We start from the raw sequence: 17903 nt of genomic DNA, 5'->3' as shown, positions 1-17903 counted from the left end.
GGACAATTTTAACCAGTTGATTCTGGGAAACTTTCATGGGAGAGTGCATCAGCCACTTTGTTAGAAGCCATTGAAATGTGTTGTATTTCACAATAAAAATCTTGGAGAGCTAAACTCCACTGAAGAAGTTTTTTGTTATTTTCCTTGACCGTATGAAGCCACTTCAGCGCAGCATGGTCGGTTTGCTGATGGAAACACAGTCCCCAAACGTATGTGCATAGCTTTTCCAGAGCGTATACAATGGCGTAACATTCCTTTTCCGTGACTGATCAGTGGCTTTCCCTCCCAGTTTTTTGTTGAGAAACACAAAGGATGGAATTCTTGATCCGGTCCTTCCTGCATTAAAATTGCTCCCACACCGCGCTTGGATACGTCTGTGGTTACTAGGAAAGGTTTGTCAAAGTCTGGGGCCCTTAGCGCAGGGTCAGACATGAGTGTCGCTTTAAGCTGGTTAAAGGCCTTCTGACACTCTTCAGTCTACTGAACTGTATTTGGCTGTTTCTTTTTGGTCAGGTCTGTCAGTGGGGCAGCAATTTGGCTGTAGTGTGGTACAAATCACCTGTAATATCCAGCCAAGCCTAAGAAGGATTGGACCTGTTCGTTTGACTTTGGGACAGACCACATTTGGATAGCATTCACTTTGGCCTGTAGGGAGTTGATAGTTCCTTGACCCACCTGGTGTCCAAGGTACGTCACTCTGTTTAGGCCTATTTGACGCTTTTTAGCCTTAACAGTTAGTCCTGTCTCCCTTATGCACTCGAAGACTTTTCATAGATGCTCCAGGTATTCTGCCCATGAATCAGAAAATATGGCCACATCATCAAGGTAGGTGACTGCAGATTCTCCCAATCCTGCTAGGAGACTAGCTACACGTTTCTGGAAGGTGGCGGGTGCATTTTGCAGCCTGAAAGAGAGCACATTAAATTCATACAGCCCCTTATGGGTGATGAAGGCTGACCTTTCCTTGGCGGATTCATCTAGCGGTACTTACCAGTACCCCTTGGTTAAGTCTAAGGTAGAGATGAACTGGGCACATCCCAGTTTTTCCAATAGCTCATCTGTGCGTGGCATTGGATAGTTGTCTCGGTGAGTTACAGCATTTAGCTTACGGCAGTCCATGCAAAAGTGAATGTCCCCATCTGGTTTGGGAACTAGAACCACTGGAGATGCCCATGTGCTTTTAGAGGGGTGGATTACACCCATCTGTAGCATGTCCTGGATCTCCCGTTCTATAGCAGTTTTGGCTTGAGGAGCCACCTGGTAAGGTTGGGCTCTAACTGGGTGAGCATTACCTGTGTCAGTGGAGTGGTATGCCCATTTGGTTCATCTTGGGGTGGCTGAGAACATTGGCATGAAGCTAGTGCCCAGCTCCTTGATCTGCTGTCGCTGCATACGTCCAAGGGTCGTGGAGAGGTTCACCTCTTCCATGCCACCGTCACTTTTTCCTTCATAGTAGACACCTTCAGGCCACTCAGCGTCCTCTCCTCCCTGGGCTGTAAACTGACTTTATTCTCTGGAATAAAAGGGCTTTAGAGAATTAACATGGTATACTTTAGGGTTGAGGTGGGGGATGCTATGAGATAGTTAACAGCTCCCAGGCGCTCTTGGACCATAAATAGCCCTTCCCATGATGCTTCCATCTTACGGGCCTGGAGCACCTTCACCACCATGACCTGGTCCCCTGCTTTGAAGGAACGCTCTCTGGCATGTTTATCATACCAGGCCTTTTGCTCTTCCTGAGCATCTTTTAGGTTTTCTTGAGCAAGGACTAAAGAGTCCCGGAGGGTGTTTTGTAGGTTGTTTACAAAGTCCAGAATGTTAGTTCCTGGAGAAGGCGTAAACCCTTCTGATTGCTGCTTCACCAACTGTAATGGCCCCTTAACCTTGCAGCCATACACAAGTTCAAAGGGTGAAAACCCCAAATTGGGATGTGGTGCAGCCCTGTAGGCAAAGAGCAACTGCTGCAACACCAGGTCCCAATCATTGGAGTGCTCATTTACGAATTTATGTATCGTGGCCCCAAAGTTCCACTAAACTTCTCCACCAGGCCATTTGTTTAATGGTGGTAAGGGGTGGCAACCAAGTGGTTCACCCCATGAGCTTCCCAAAGGCTTTTCATGGTCCATGCCAGGAAATTCCCGAATCCATAAGGATATTGGAGGGCCATCCTACCCTGGCAAAAATGTCTGTTAATGCCTGGCGCACGCTTTTATCCCTGGTATTGCTTAGAGCTACTGCTTCTGGCCATCGAGTGGCAAAATCCATGAACGTCTGTATGTACTGCTTCCTCTGGGTGTCTTTTTCGGGGAAAGGACCCAGAATATCCACAGTTGCTTGCTGAAAGGGAACCTCAATTATGGGGAGTGGCTGGAGAGGGGCTTTGACCTGATCTTGGGGTTTTCCCACTCTTTGGCACACCTCACAAGACCGGATATAGGTAGAAACATCCTTGCCCATTCCCTCCTTCCCAAACGGTCTTTGGTCCTGTTCACCCCAGCATGGCCACTAGGATGATCATGGGCTAAGCTTAAGAGCTTTACCTGGTACTTTGTTGGAACTACCAACTGTCTTTGAGGATGCCAGTCTTCCTGGTGCCCACCAGGAAGAGTTTCTTTGTACAAAAGTCCTCTTCTACAACAAACCGGGATTGATTAGAAGAGCTGAGAGGCTGTGGGTTGCTCTATGCTGCCATCCAAGCTCCCTAGAGGCTTTCATCTGCTTCCTGCTTGGCCTGGAACTGTTCCCTTGATGCTGGAGATCATCAGTTCTTCACTGGATTGTGGACTTGGGCTTGGTCCCTCTGGAAGCGATGTAGGTGATGGAGTTTTTTTCGTTGACTGTGAACCGCTCTCTGCTAGTGCACTAGATTGTGTTTCAGGCTCCGGCTGAGCTGTTTGTGCAGGTTTAGCTGTGCTGCCAGTGCAGGCTTGGTGGTGCCCTCTGGCGTTGGAGTTGCAGACGGGGTTGCAAGCGCTGGATTCAGTGCTGGCAATGGTTCTGGTGTTGGTTGCTCTGCCAGTTCTGGGACTGGTTCTGGTTGGGTCTCTGGGACTGGATCCACTACTGCTGTTGCAGATGTTGGCATGGGGTCCAGTTCCATCACCTCAGTCTGGGTCTCTGATAACACAAATGGGGCCCTGGTAGAAGGCTCAGGAACAGGGATAGGCGTGAAGGCTTGCGTAGCCTGACTGCGGGTGACCATTCCCACCCTCTTGGCTAGCTTCACATGGTTGGCCAAGTCTCCCCAGCAACATGAGAATGGGGTAATCATCATAGACTGCAAAAGTCCACCTTCCTGACCAGCCCTCGTACTGGACAGGCAACTTGACTGTAGGCAAGTTTAAAGAGTTTGACCTGAAGGGTTGAATCGTCACTTGGGCCTCTGGGTTGATGAATTTGGGGTCTACTAAGGATTGATGGATAGCTGACACGTGCTCCAGTGTCTCTCCACGTGATAACCCCTTCTTTCCACCCACACTCACAGTTTTCCTTTGCTCTGAGGGTATCCGGGAAGCATCTGAGCCTGAGGACCTTTGGTGTGATTCCAGGGGGGGAGGAGGAGGAACAGCTTGTGAATTCCTTTGCTATAGCTTAACTACTCTGCCCTCAGGCAAAGAGGGAAAAAAACTCCAGCTGCTCTCAGCTTAAAAAAAAAAGGTGCCCTTTTAAAATCCTGATTCAAAATGATCCCACCACGCTGTCACCATGTCGGGGTTCCTTCCCCACTCTGAACTCTGAGGTACAGATGTGGGGACCTGCATGAAAGACCCTCTAAGCTTATATTCTACCAGCTTAGGTTAAAAACTTCGTCAAGGCACAAATTCCTTTCCTTGTCCTCGGACAGTATTGCTGCCACCAAGTGATTTACACAAAAATTCAGGGACAAGTCACTTGGAATCCCTATTACCCCAAAATATCCCCCCCAAGCCCCTTCACCCCCTTCCCTGGGAAGGCTTGAGAATAATATACCAACCAATTGCCTTTAATGTAAGTACAGACCAGACCCTTTATCTTTAGGACACTAAATCAGGTTCTTAAAAGAAGAACTTTATTATAACGAGAAAAGTAAAAGAATCACACCTGCAAAATCAGAATGGAAGGTAACTTTACAGGGTAATAAGATTTAAAACACAGAGGATTCCACCCCTGGGCTCAGCTTCACAATTACAAAAACAGGACTAAAACTACCTCTTAGCATAGGGAAAATTCACAAGCTAAAACAAAAGATAATCTAACACATTTCCTTGCCTTCCTTACAATTTTTGTAATCTTAGATGAATAATTTCAAGTATGTTTTTCAGGAGATGTTCCTGCCTGGTCGGTCTCTGTCTGGAGAGGGAACAAACAAAAAGAGCACAAACAAAACCTCTTCTCTTCCCCCCCTCCCCCCTTCTGTACCCCCAGAGTTCAGAGTGGGGAGGGAACCCTGACATGGTGGCAGCGCGGTGGGATCATTTTGAACCAGAAGCACAGACCTCAGGATTTTAACAGGACACTTTCCTTTCAGAAGGAAAGTATCTTCTTTCCTTTTGATCAGGTGCCAACCAAGTTATTTGAGCTTCTTAACCCCTTACAGGTAAAGATTCGGTACAGCTGCCCAGGAGAGATTTTTATGCTACCCTTATCTGTATGTTTATGACACATGTACAGGCTGTGCAAGCTTCCTACTTTCAGCTATCCAGCGCTATTTTATAATCCATTGGTCCCACATGAGATATGGGGACATCAGCGCATCCATCAAACACACCCAGAAGACACTGATAGCACTAAATCGGATGCAGCATTGGGATGAATTGTCATTAGGCTGCAGATCCTTAAACATGTGCCTATTGTACTTCATGAAGTTCTGGTTATAGCATAATATCATATGGACACTAAGGGACAGTGAAAGGCTTTAAGGTGGCTCCGAACCACTGGGTACAATATGCTGTGATTCATCTGTGGTGTGCCTCAGATGCCCAGGAAGGCATTATCAGGGGAAAGAAGTTTTTATCATAGGTGCTTGTGCAACCTTCTTGATGGAAGTCCTCTGGGTGTTTACTGCAGAGATAGTGCACGTGCACCCCGTACCCTATGCCTAACCACTAGACCCCCCACTCCTTTCCCAGAGCTAGACCTAGAACCGCAGAGTCCTGGCTCTCAGCCCTCCTGCTCTAACCACTAGACCCCATTCCCAGAATCAGAATAGAACCCAGGTTTCCTGTCTCCCCAAGTGTGTATTACTGCTCTTGAGAACATTGAACTTCCTAGCACTTACTGCTGACTGTCCTGCTCTCACTGCTAAATGTTCAACTTCCTAGAACTATTAGAGGATGCTTGTCTATGTATATAATTCTTTTTTCCAATTGTTAAAAATAGGATCATGTCACTGTTGGGGAAGGGTGTGTGTGTTAATACAGCATGACCTTTCCCTGCAATGCCAGCTGTCACCAGAGTTTTACATCCTTGTATCTTAATGGCAAAAAGCAATAGCTGCAGGTAAGAGAGGGTCAAGTATTCAGTCTAACGGGGATAGAAGAAACTGTGACTTCAGTGTGCAGGGTGGGGGAAGTGGATTTTATTAACTCATTCTCCCCCTTCACCTCCTTTGTTCTTTCCTTGTGCTGTAATGCTTTTAGGACCAGATTCAATTCAAACCAAATCGTGCACTGCAGCACTTCAGAGTCCCAACACCTTCCACTAACAATATTTTGTCTGGCCATTGTGATCTGGATGGCAGCATGGCCCAGTGGCACTGTACAGGGACTTAGGATACACGGGTTCTATACTCGGCTCTGCCGCGTGTGGCCTTGGGCAACTCCCTTCCCCTCTGTGCTTGTTTCCCTTCCCACCCTTTGTCTATATCAGCGGTCTCCAACCTTTTTACGCACAAAGATCACTTTTTGAATTTAAGCAAACCCCAGGATCTATCACACCCTGCTCACTCCATGCCCCCCCCCATGTCACTCGCTCTCCACCACCCTCACTTTCACCAGGCTGTGGCAGGGGGTTGGGGTTCGGAAGGGGGTGCTGGCTCTGGGCTGGGGCTGAGAGGTTTGGAGTGTGGGAGGGGGCTCTGGGCTGAGCCTGGGGCAGGGGTTAGGGTGCAGGAGGGGGCGTGGGCTCTGGGAGGGAGTTTGGATGCAGGAGGGGGCTCTGGGGGCTCTGTCTGGGGAAGAGTGTTGGGGGGGCAGGAGGGAGTATGGGGTGCTGGCTCTGGGAGAGGCTCCTGCCGGGCGACACCTCAAACAGGGCTAAGGCAGGCTCACTGCCTCCCCCAGCTCCATGCTGCTCCCAGAAGGGGCCAATGTGCCCCCGGGGGGGGGCACATGGCTCCGCACACTGCCCCTCTGCAGGCACTGCTCCCGCAGCTCCCATTGTTCCCCATTCCTGACCAATGGGAGCTGTGGGGGTGGTGCTGGCAGGCAGGAGCAGTGTGCAGAGACCCCTGCTCCCCCCATCTCCCAGGTGTGAAGGTGTGCTGGCCGCTTCCGGGAGTGGCGTAGGGCTGGGGCATGCAGGGAGCCTGCCTTAGTGGCAGCCCTGCTACAGCCAGAGATTGCGATAGACTGGGAGAGTCTCCAGGATCGACAGGTTGGTGACCACTGCTCTATATAGACTCTAAACTCTTGGGAGTAGGGATTGTCTCTCACTGTGTCTATACAGTGCCTAACACAATGGGTGCTGATCTAGTTTGGGGACCTGTAGGCTCTACTCTAATAATGTTAACCTTCCATCACCTAGAGCACCTAACTCAGCTTGGGGGCACCATTGAGCAGGGTGCCATAGACACATGGTGAAAGACAATCGCCTGCCTCAGGCCCTGGATTGTAAACTCCTTAAGGCAGGAAGACTGTTGCAAATGCTTCACTTTATGCACTGTCAGCATTCCAAATCCGTGGGATTTACTTGCAGTGTGTAAAGTTAATATACATAAGTCTTTGCAAGGTTGGGGCCTAAATAGAAAAGACAGATATGAAGTGGGAGAAGGAGAGGATTATTTTCCCCATTTTACATGTGCAGAGAGATTAGTCACACATGGAGTCGGTAGCAGAGCTAGGAATTAAACCCAAGTTTCTTGAGATGAGAGCTAGTTGGGTATTTTGCATTGAAACAGCTTTTTGTCAGAGAATTTTAAACAGTCAAAACAGAAACTTTTTGCGGGAATGTGTCTGCTTCAATTAAACTTTCATTGACAGAGGTTTCTCCAGTCCGGGGTGGAAATGTGACAGAGCTCAGAATAACCAATAGCCCTGTCTAAATGCAGAACAGGGACCTGAAGCTGGGTCCCCCTTATCCCTGCTCACTACTGGGCTATTGACTGTTCTGGAACGAGGGGTCTGTCTTGTGCTCTTGCTCTCTTGGGCTGTTTTTTACAAAAATGACTTGGTTTTGTCCCAGTACAGAATGGGAAACATTTTTTTAAATGTTCATGAACCAGGAAAACAGTTTCCTTCCCCACTCAATTTCAGACCTAATGTAGTGCCACAAGCTCATTCTTTCTCGACGGGGAAACATGCTGCCTCTTTTTTAATGATGTTTCCCCTATAATAATGTTATACACAACTGGCTGGAGTCAGATGATCAGATTCTTATCCTATGTATGCAGGTGTAAATCTGCAGCAAGGTTCCATTGAACTCAAGGGAGTTAGCCTGCTTTTACCCAGCTCCGGGTGAGATCAGAATATAGCCCTCTTGATTTTAAATAACCATTCACTACTTTAAATTAGGGGCACAAATCAAATGATGGCAACATGCTGTATTGGGATGAGTTCCAGTCATCTACTGCAGCCATGGAGATATGTTACAGGGAATTCTGAGAAAAGCAACAAAAGATGATTAAAGACCTGAGATTTTCTTAGTGCCATAACAGTGTAGAGCAGGGGAGGATTGCAGGAGAAGATGCCCTGCTCTAGCACAATGGGGCCTTGATTACAGTCAGGGCCTCTTGGTGCAACCATATCTTAAAACAAAAACCACTATTGTAAAGCAATTTTGTTTTCCTTTTTATTTTTTCAACCAAATAAATATGAAGAACATTGACATAAACACCAGCCCAACTGGACCCTGCATGAGGAAATGTCAATATGTACAGACCTGTGTGATCAGGGTTTTGCAGCTTTGCCAATTCTCATGCTAAATGGAGTTTTCTTTCAGCTCACAGCCCCTGAAGTTATGATTACGTGAGACTCTGTTTACATAACTTTTTAAAAAAGTTTCTAGTGAAAAGCTTGAAAATGTGACCTCTAAAGGCTCAGAAACCTGAAGGAAAATATGAATCTTTCCCTCCTTGCTCCCCCCAGGTTACTGTTTGGCTTAAAATCATGAGATTTTTTTTTAATCTTGTGATTTTGGAGCCTGACTTGTGATTTTTGCATGCTTGGGGTTGGTAATGCTGGGTTTGTAACTCTCATAAACATGTCTTGGTCAATGATTTATTCATATTAAACATTCAAGAGTCACCAGGCTAAAGAAAGGTTGGAATCATGGCACAAAGAGGAAGTGGATTGGAGGACTACCCCTGACTTCCTGCTGGGACATCTTTTCTCCACTACTGGGACATCTTCAGGAAATAGCACTTAGACTGATGTATCTTTTCTCCACTGCCAGCCGGCATGTTGCTCCCAGGAGTGTTGGTGTGAGTTCGGAATGTGGAGACCGCTTATGATCATAGTACAGAATAATTCATTCTTCTTACCCGGGGAGCATCTGAATCCTCCTTGCTGTCTCTCCCCAAGGGGAGAATGGATCAGAGGATCTCTGGGGGAAGGACAGGCTGGGTAGCTCAAATATATCCATCCATGTGAGGCATAAAACTGTTGGAGCTATACTGCTGCTTGAAGACTTTGTGGCAAAAGCTGTGTGTACACAGGATGGAGCAAGGAGTAATGGCCTCTGCAGCAGATGGCTAGCTCAGGACTTTGTATGGTAGCCTGGGACTTGGGAGACCCAAGTTCAATTCCCCGCTTTGTTGCATGACTGGGAGCAAGTTACTCTGGCCTAGATCCTCAAAGGTATTTAGGTGCTTAGCTTGCATTGATTTCAGTGGCTAAGTATCTTTGAGACTGGTTCGTGGTCTCTCACTGCCTCAGTTCCCCCTTTGTAAAATGGAAAAATGCATTCCTACTGCACAGGGTGAAGGGAAATGTATTAAAATTAGGGCTGTCAATCACAGCTAACTCAAAATTAATCGTGATTTAAAACATTAATCTTGATTAACTGCAGCTTTAATCGCATTGTTAAAATGATAGAGTACCAATTGAAATTTATTAAATATTTTTGGATATTTTTCTACATTTTCAAATATATTGATTTCAAATAGAACACAGAATACAAAGTGTACATTGCTCACTTTATATTATTATTTTTATTACAAATATTTGCACTGTAAAAATTATAAACAAAAGAAATAGTATTTTTCAATTCACCTCATACAAGTACTGTAGTGCAATCTCTTTATTGTGAAAGAGCAATTTACAATTGTAGATTTATTTTTTGTTACATAACTGCACTGAAAAACAAAACAATGCAAAGCTTTAGAGCGTACAAGTCCACTCAGTCCTACTTTTCATTCAGCCACTCGCTAAGACAAACAAGGTTGTTTACATTTATGGGAGATAATGCCCACTTCTTATTTACAATGTCACCAGAAAGTGAGAAAAGGCATTCACACGGGACTTTTGTAACCGGCATTGTAAGGTATTTACGTGCCAGATATGCTAAACATTTGTATGCCCCTTCATGCTTTGGCCACCATTCCAGAGGACGTGCTTCTATGCTGATGAAGCTCATTAAAAAATAATGCATTAAATTTGTGACTGAACTTCTTGAGGGAGAATTGTATGTTTCCGGCTCTATTTTACCTGCATTCTGCCATATATTTCATGTTATAGTAGTCTCGGATAATGACTCAGCACATGTCCATTTTAAGAACACTTTCGCTGCAGATTTCACAGAGCGCAAAGAAGGTATCAATGTGAAATTTTAAAGATAGCTACAACACTCAACCTAAGGTTTAAGAATCTGAAGTGCCATCCAAAATCTTAGAAGGATGAGGTGTGGAGCATGCTTTCAGAACTCTTAAAAGAGCAACACTCTGATGTGAAAACTATAGAACCCAAACCACCAAAAAAGAAAATCAACCTTCTGCTGGTGGCATCTGACTCAGATGATGAAAATGAACATGCATTGGTCTGCACTGCTTTGGATTATTATTTAGCAAAACTGTCATCAGCCTGGACATATGTCCTCTGGAATGGTGGTTGAAGCATGCAGGGACATATGAATCTTTAGCGCATCTGGCATGTAAATATCTTGCAACGCCAGCTACAACAGTGCCATGACAACACCTGTTCTCACTTTCAGGTGATGTTTTGAACAAGATGCAGGCAGCATTATCTCCTGCAAATGTAAACAAATTTGTCTGAGCGATTGGCTGAACAAGAAATAGGACTGAGTGGACTTGTAGGCTCCAAAAATAAAACACTATAAAACTTTAAACACAGTATTTTGTATATAATTCTACATTTGTAAGTTCAACTTTCATGATAAACAGATTGCACTACAGTATGTGTATTAGGTGAATTGAAAAATACTATTTCTTTTGTTTTTTACAGTGAAATATTTGTAATAAAAAATAAAGTAAGCACTGTACACTTTGTATTCCATGTTGCAAATGAAATCAATAAATTTGAAAATGTAGAAAACATTCAAAAATATTTAAATAATATTCTATTATTAACAGTGCAATTAATCACAAATAATTTTTTAATTGCTTGACAGCCCTAATTAAAATATTGTGAGGTGGCCAGATATTATGGTAATTGGGCCTATATAACTCCGTTAGAGAGATGCTCATCCATGCTCCTCTATACCACTCCAACAGGGACTAGGGAAGAATTTCTTTACACTAATCCTTGTGAGCAGGCCAGGGACAGAATGGGTTATTAATAGTATCCTGTGTCCATGTGGTTGAATGGGACACTTTAAGACCCTGATGGGAAGAATGGAGGTGCAACTATGCTTACTGTCTTTCCCCACTCCAGATGTCATCTTTCCCCATGTTATCTTCAGTTTTCATCTTTCTTAGTGCAGTGCAACGATACTCTGCACCTCACTGGCACCAGATTACAAAGTGTTTTCTAAAACTCAACCAATGAAGCTTTACCACCCACGATTGCCCAAGGTCACAAGCTCTGAGAATGGAACTCCAGAGCCCAGACACCCTCACCTTTAATCACTAGACACCACTCCCCTCCCAGAGTTGGAAATAGAATCCAAGAGTCCTGGCTCCCAGTGCCACCCTATTCTACCCCATTAGACCTCCCTGCCTCCTAGATCTGATTCCCAGTCTCTGACTCTGAGCTGGGAAATAGAAGAACTCGGGAGTCCTGTCTACCATTCTCCTCTGCCCTAGTCACTAGACACCACTGGCCTCGCAGAACTGGAGCTGGAATGCCAGAGTCTTCCCCTGGTCCTTGCTCTAAGCATTAGACACCCTCTGTCCTCCCAGCCCAGTCTCTAACTACTAGACACACTCCTCATGAAGAGCCAGGAGTCCTAACTCCCATTTTCCTGGTCTAAGCAGTAGGATGGCTAGACTGCACTCGTCTCTGTGGCTGAATGGGTGGAAGGTCAAGTGTCCTCTTAGTCAAAGCATAAAGCCTGGAAAGAGCTGAAAATCCCAAGAGGTCATGTCACAACCACGAATCGCTGGTTTCAATGGCCCGGTGGCTTAGATTTTAAACCAGGTTTTTAAATCAGTTTATCTCAACCACAGAGCACTAAATGAGCCAGCTTTGTCCATTTGTTTTCCTTTTGATACATCCGCATTCATCAAGGTTTTAAGGAAGGTCACTATCTGACAATGAGTTCAAGATTACAATAATAAACGGTGGAATGGTGTTCCGGAACCTGCCAGCTGTATCCTCACCCAGACCCCAAAGCCTGGGTTCATGATCGTCTCGGAGGAATTCCCCTTCTGGCATCACAGCCAGGTCCCATTCTTCCACTGCAGTGCAGTTTGCCTGACATTTTTCGTCCCAGACCAGGGATTTAATCTAGGGGGAAAAGGCAAGGAACAGCAAATTGAGACACTTGTAATATATTTGCTTGTTATATCTTGATAAGAGCTGCTGGCACCTCAGCTTCCAGCAGCAACACAGCCCTCCCTGAGCTGGGAATAGAATTCAAGAGTCCTGGCCCCTAGTACTGACTTGGTTCCCAGAGCTGGGAACAACCCACAAATCTTTGACTCCCACTTTCCTCCTGCTCTAACCCGCCAGATCCCACTCCTAGAGCTGGCATAGAGCCCTTTTAGGAAAGATTTGGTCTAGTGTATTAATTGTTTTCACATGATGAGTTCCCAGGGCCAAATTCCACTCAGCAGTGTCCAGGATCTGCATTGTCCCACCCACCATCCATGCTACTTCCACCAAGTCCATTCATCCTTCAGCAGGAGGCAGTGGAGTCCCCACTCTTATATTCATAGATTGAGGCAAGAAGCGACCACTGTGATCATCTAACCTGACTGGCTGTATAACGCAGGCCAAAGGACTTCCCTGAATAATAATTCCTGTTTGAACTAGAACAGATGTTTTAGAAAACTGTCCAATCTTGATTTAAAAATTGACATCAATGGAAAATCCACCACAGCCTTTGGTAAGTTCTTCCAATGGTTAATTCCCCTCCCTGTTAAAAACAGGCACTTTATTTCTTGTCTGAATTCATTGGTTCTTGTTAGACCTTTGCTAGTTCGATGAGCCCTCCATTATCAAATTTCTCTTCCCCATGTAGAGAGACAAGAGTGGAGAGGTAACATCTTTTATTGGACCAAGTTCTGTTGGTGAGAGAGACAAGCTTTCAAGCTTACACAGAGCTCTTCTTCCCCAGGTAGATACTTATAGACCCCTCTCTTAGATAAGCTAAATAGACTGAGTTCCCTGAATCTTCTACTATAAGGCATGTTTTTTACTAGGATCCTAATAGTCAGCTAGACTGAAGAGCCCTCTATTATCAAATTTCTGTTCCCCTTGTAGGCACTTAAACTGATGCAATTTACTGCAAGGTGCATGCATGTTTGCAAGAGCAGAATTGTCCCCCTCCATGCTCTTTAACAGTGCTGGCCTTAGCCACAACTAATGACGCAGGGATACGCTACAGCAGTGGCCCCCAAACTTTTCAGGCTCATGCCTCCCCCTTACTCCTGTGCATGCTCCCCCTCCCGGGGCTGGGGCGGGGGTGGGGAGGGATGCAGACCAGGGTGAGGGAGCCGAGGCTGGGGCACGAGGCTGGGAGTGGGGCTGGGAATGGAGCTGCATCCAGGCCAGTCGGGGGCTGAGACTGGGAGTGTCTTGGAGCTGGGAGCCAGGGCTCCAGCTGGGGGCAGGGCTGGAGCAGAGCAAGGCTGGGTGGCACTCCTTCCCCACCTCCTGTGGGGACTGCTCCCCCAATCATTTTTCTGTATCCCCCTGGGGAACACACCCCACAGTTTGAGATCTCTGCCATACAGTCTCACCAATTCATGGTCTGATTCACCCTCCACTTCCCACCTTAGACGCTAATTTGCATTCTCCTCCCCCGCTCCCCTGCCGCCGCCGCATTTGGCTCCCAACACTGGCTGTGCCTGGCTCACCATTCTGGAATTCACCCCACGCCTGCTCAGTGTGCTGGAGCCCTGTGGAAGGCCACCACGTGCTTGGGTATCTTCCCCCACCTCCTCTTGTCCCAGCGGCACAGCAGCAGCATCTTAAACGTATTGCGAAAAGACTTATTGCACAGGGCATAGCACATGGGATTGACAGTGCTGTTGACATAGCAAAGCCAATAGCCCAGCTTCCAGAGGCTGTTAGGAACGCAGTCCTGGCAGAAGGTGGACACCAGCACCATGATGTTATAGGGTGTCCAGGTGAGGATGAAGGCCAGCAGGATGGCACTCAGTGTTCGGGCTGCTTTCTTCTCCTTGATCAGGGAGAGGGTCTTCCGCTGGGAGAGCTGTTTGCTCCTCTTCCGCAGATGGCTTTTGGCAGTCAACACCCCCTTCTCCTTCACTGGTGATATCTTTTTGTTTGACGGCTTCTTGGCCATGTTGGGGGACTCAGTGGCAGCAGGAGACTGGGCTAGGATCCTGCACAATCCATTCCCCCCTGCCCATGGCCCTCCAGCCACCTTCTCCCTGTCCCGGGTTGACTTCTGTGTTGGCAGAGGTGGCTGCGCTACACTGCCAATCATAGGCAGCCGGATCACCACCGAGCAGACACTCTGAACCTCAAAGGGCTGCTCCTCTCCCTCAGACGATGTCAAAGAATCAGGGGAGCCGTCCTCCTCTTCCTCCTCCTCTGTATTGATCCAGTTCCCATTGCTGCTCGGCTCCACATATAGCCTGGTCTTCTTCCAACTGGGGAAGCAGCAGGCTTGTGTGTGGGCTGTTGCCACAGCAGAAGAAACCTTGATGGGTTGGAACTGCTCGGAGCTGCTGTTGCTGCCTACGCCACCTCCTTTAGGCCCGTTGTTGGGGATTGGCCTGACAATGCTTTTGCTCTCTGAGCCTTGCAGGCAAGCCAGTTCCCTGGCCCTGTTCTCAGTCTCCCGGTAGATCCTCCAGTAGAGAATAATCATGATGGTGACAGGCAGGTAGAAGGCTGCAATGGCCGTGCCAAAAGTAATGATAGGCTGAGAGAGGAACTGGAGATGGCAGTTTCCTGAGGGCACTGTCCGCTCCCCAACAAAGTACTGCCAGAACAAGATGGCGGGTGCCCAAAGGATGAAGGAGATGGCCCAAGCTAGGCCGATCATGATGGCCGCCCTCTTGGGAGTTCTCTTGGCCCGGTAGGTCAAGGGCCGTGTGACAGAGAAGTAGCGGTCAAAGCTGATGATCAGGAGGTTCATGACTGAAGCATTGCTGGCTACATAGTCAAGGGCCAGCCAGAGGTCGCAGGCCACGTTGCCGAGGGCCCAGTGGCCCATGATGATGTAGGTGGTGTAGAGGTTCATAGACACTGCCCCAATGATTAGGTCAGCACAGGCCAGGCTGAGTAGGAAGTAGTTGTTGACTGTCTTCAATTCGCTGTTGACTTTGAAGGAGACCATCACAAGCAGGTTGCCCACCACTGTGACCAGTGAGAGGATCCCAGTCATCAGCACAATCAACACCACCTGCCACAAAGAATGGCCCCCATACAGGGTAGGCCCGGGGCCTCCCTGGGAGCCATTGAGGGCAGGTGGGACATTAGAAAGGTTCATGGTGCTGGGGTGGGGTCTCACCTCTCCCAGAATAGCGTATTGGGATGACATTGGGGTCCCACCACTCCAAAGCCCCTTGGCTGGAAGAAGAAAGGTGAGCAGGGATCTTCAGTCTGAGGACGCCTCCTGGAATGAGGAAAGAGACTTGGCTGAGCTGGGAGAAGGGTCAGATTTAGAGCTGGATGAAATTTTTCAGACTTATTTTTCCTTGAAAAATTTAGATTCGGCAACACTGAGATGTTTCGTGAATTCATGTTGGTTTTGCTGAATTGTTCATTTCATAAAACCCTCAGCCCCCACCCTCCCAATCATAATGTTACATTTTCTAAATGAAACATTTCAATTTTTTGGTTTGAAACAATTTTTATTCAGAAATTTCCTTCCATTATTTTAAAAAAATTCAAAAATGTTAAATGATTCAAATTGAAACAAAACAGTGACCCAAAATATTTTTTTTTTAAGTTTTTGGTTTGCCAAAAATGTTGAAAAGATTTCAATTTTAGTTCAACTTGACATGAAATTTCCCCCCAAGTGCTGGGTAGTGAGGGCACTGAGGTAGGAGATCTGGGTTCATTCCTGGCTTGGTTGATCTGTGATCTTGGGTAAGTCTCAGTCTGTGCAGAAAAGCAGTTTTGTTTAATTGATAGGGCACTGGGCTGGGGCTTGGGACAGCTGGGTTCAATTCCTGACTCTGCCATTAATCTTGGTCTAGTCATTTCCCCTTCCTGTGCCTGTTTCACTTCTCACCTTTGTCTATTTAGATGGTCTCTGCTCCAAGGAGCTCACTATCTCTTACTTTGTGTCTGTGCAGCGCTTGGCGTGATGGGGGGCCCTGATCTTGGTCGGGGTCTAGGCAGTGCCCTACACACTACCATGCAAATGATAAGAAGAGGGAGCCAATGGGAAGGTTGGATCTCGGGGACCCTGGAGCCCGTTGCCTGGAGTGGCAAAGGAGATCACAAGATACTCACCTTGCTATCAAGATTCTTTCTTTGAAATTTCATGTCCCTTCTCCAGTCCAGTGATGTTGCCATGGTAGTAGGGCACTGACAGACATATCTAAGATGTCACATTTTGGAGGCCACCTGTATCAATGAAAAGCAGTTACTTTTTCACAGCTCTCTGACACTGCTAGGTAACCCTCAAATAGCTACATTTAGACCATGACCCTGTTTTCACTCAAGACCATATCACAACTCCTGTTTATTTCAGTGATGCAGGTTTGTGTCCTTAACCTTATAGGGCCCCTAGTGTACAGCTGTTCTATCTCTAGTCTAGAAGGGACAGGTTCAATTTTTGCTCCAAGCAAACTTTGACAGGAGCTTAATGTAGTGGAGCTCCACAGAGGGTAGGGGGAGGAATCTACCCTAATCTACCAGTGTGCAACCTCATGCAACAACCTCTGTCCTTGTTGCATCCAACCTTTGTCTTTCGTGGTCCAGTCCATATGGTTGCAGCTTCACATCCTCTGAGCTAGGTGATCTGTTGGCTTGTTGCATACAATTCCCAGCTGCCTCCACCTAACTGCAATTAACAAGGCTATTAGGAGGTACTTTTGCCTCATTGCAGTTGACAAGGATGTAGCTAGGTGCTTTCCCAGCAGCACAGAAGGAGCCCCCAGAAAACTTGGCAGCAGTAGAATTTCAACGATAGCAAATCAAGCTCTCCTGCTACCCTGGTAGAAGAAAATGCCCGTTTCCCTGATCACTAGCATCTAGAACTGTCAAGAGCCCAGGACAAACACAGTCCAAAAGTTTTGAAATTGACTAATGATTTTGAATGCATTGTTTTTTCAATGTGTGTAACAGGGAGGTCTACCCCTTTATAGGCTGGGGGGTTGGGATCATCCACCTCTGTTCTAAGACAGAGTGCCTTTAAAACCTCCTGTTTGGGTTGATCAGACCCAGCTGGCAAGGTGTCAGATGACTATAAAAGCCAGCAAATTACCTCAGGTTTGGCAAGAGCTGGCAGAAGCAGAGAGAATCTGGCAGGAAACTGCTGGGTCAAGATGGGGGAGGGGGAGAGTGATAGGGAGCAGGGTTACTCTCAGGTAAGTGGCCGGTAGAATAGGAGCCTGTGACGTATAGGCCTTTGCAGAAAACCCTGGCTCAAGGGAAAAGAGGTGATTTCTATGCTGAACTGCTTTATTTTGAGATTTGCTAAAGGTGACTGCAATTAATAAATGGTGGCTTGATGAAAGATCCCAGGGCCGCCCAGAGCATTCAGGGGGGCTGGGGCAAAACAATTTGGGGGGCCCCTTCTATAAAAAAATTGCAATACTATACAATACTATATTCTCATGGGGGCCCCTGCGGGGCCTGGGGCAAATTGCCCCCCCCCCCACAGGCGGCCCTGGGAAAAATAAACCTTCCTCCTCTCGGCACAAACCCAGTTTTGAGAAAACTTCTTTACAAGGTATCACTGGTTCTCAGCATCAGCTAGTGCTAAAAGGCACTAAAGCTCATTAAAAGGGTTGGACAAATATTTTCTGTCAACTTTTTCTGGATCGAAAACTAGGGTTTTTTTAAAAAGCAGAAAAAAATCACGGCCAATGTCTGCTTTCCTTCAAAATTTGTTGTGGTTTTTTAATGAAAAAGCTGAAATTAGTCTGCCAAAACCTGAATATGGTTTGGGGTTTCAGAAGTGTGTGGCCAGATATTTGCTGCTTGCTGTGTTTGATGGTT

At 46.7% G+C, this 17903-nt stretch overlaps 1 protein-coding gene across 3 annotated transcripts in view; it reads right to left on the bottom strand.

Moving 5' to 3' along the window:
- Nucleotides 1-10727: 10727 nt before the first annotated feature.
- The window catches only part of CHRM1 (cholinergic receptor muscarinic 1), a 48475-nt gene continuing 41299 nt past the window's right edge, over nt 10728-17903 (bottom strand). The window contains exons 1-4 of one of the 3 annotated variants that reach the window (XM_045025125.1): nt 16642-16684; nt 16191-16304; nt 13613-15345; nt 10728-12038 (exon numbers count right to left, since the gene is read on the bottom strand). In XM_045025125.1, the coding sequence (XP_044881060.1) occupies nt 13639-15270 (1632 nt within the window). In that variant the 5' untranslated portion in view covers nt 15271-15345; nt 16191-16304; nt 16642-16684 and the 3' untranslated portion in view covers nt 10728-12038; nt 13613-13638. Of the gene's footprint in view, nt 12039-13612; nt 15346-16190; nt 16482-16641; nt 16685-17903 lie in introns of those variants that run through there. The other 2 variants (XM_045025124.1, XM_045025126.1) reach the window with 2 other exon arrangements.

This window comes from Mauremys mutica, chromosome 7, assembly GCF_020497125.1.
Source record: "Mauremys mutica isolate MM-2020 ecotype Southern chromosome 7, ASM2049712v1, whole genome shotgun sequence".
NCBI classification, from domain to species: domain Eukaryota; kingdom Metazoa; phylum Chordata; order Testudines; family Geoemydidae; genus Mauremys; species Mauremys mutica.
This window is presented reverse-complemented; position numbering and strand designations above follow the sequence as displayed.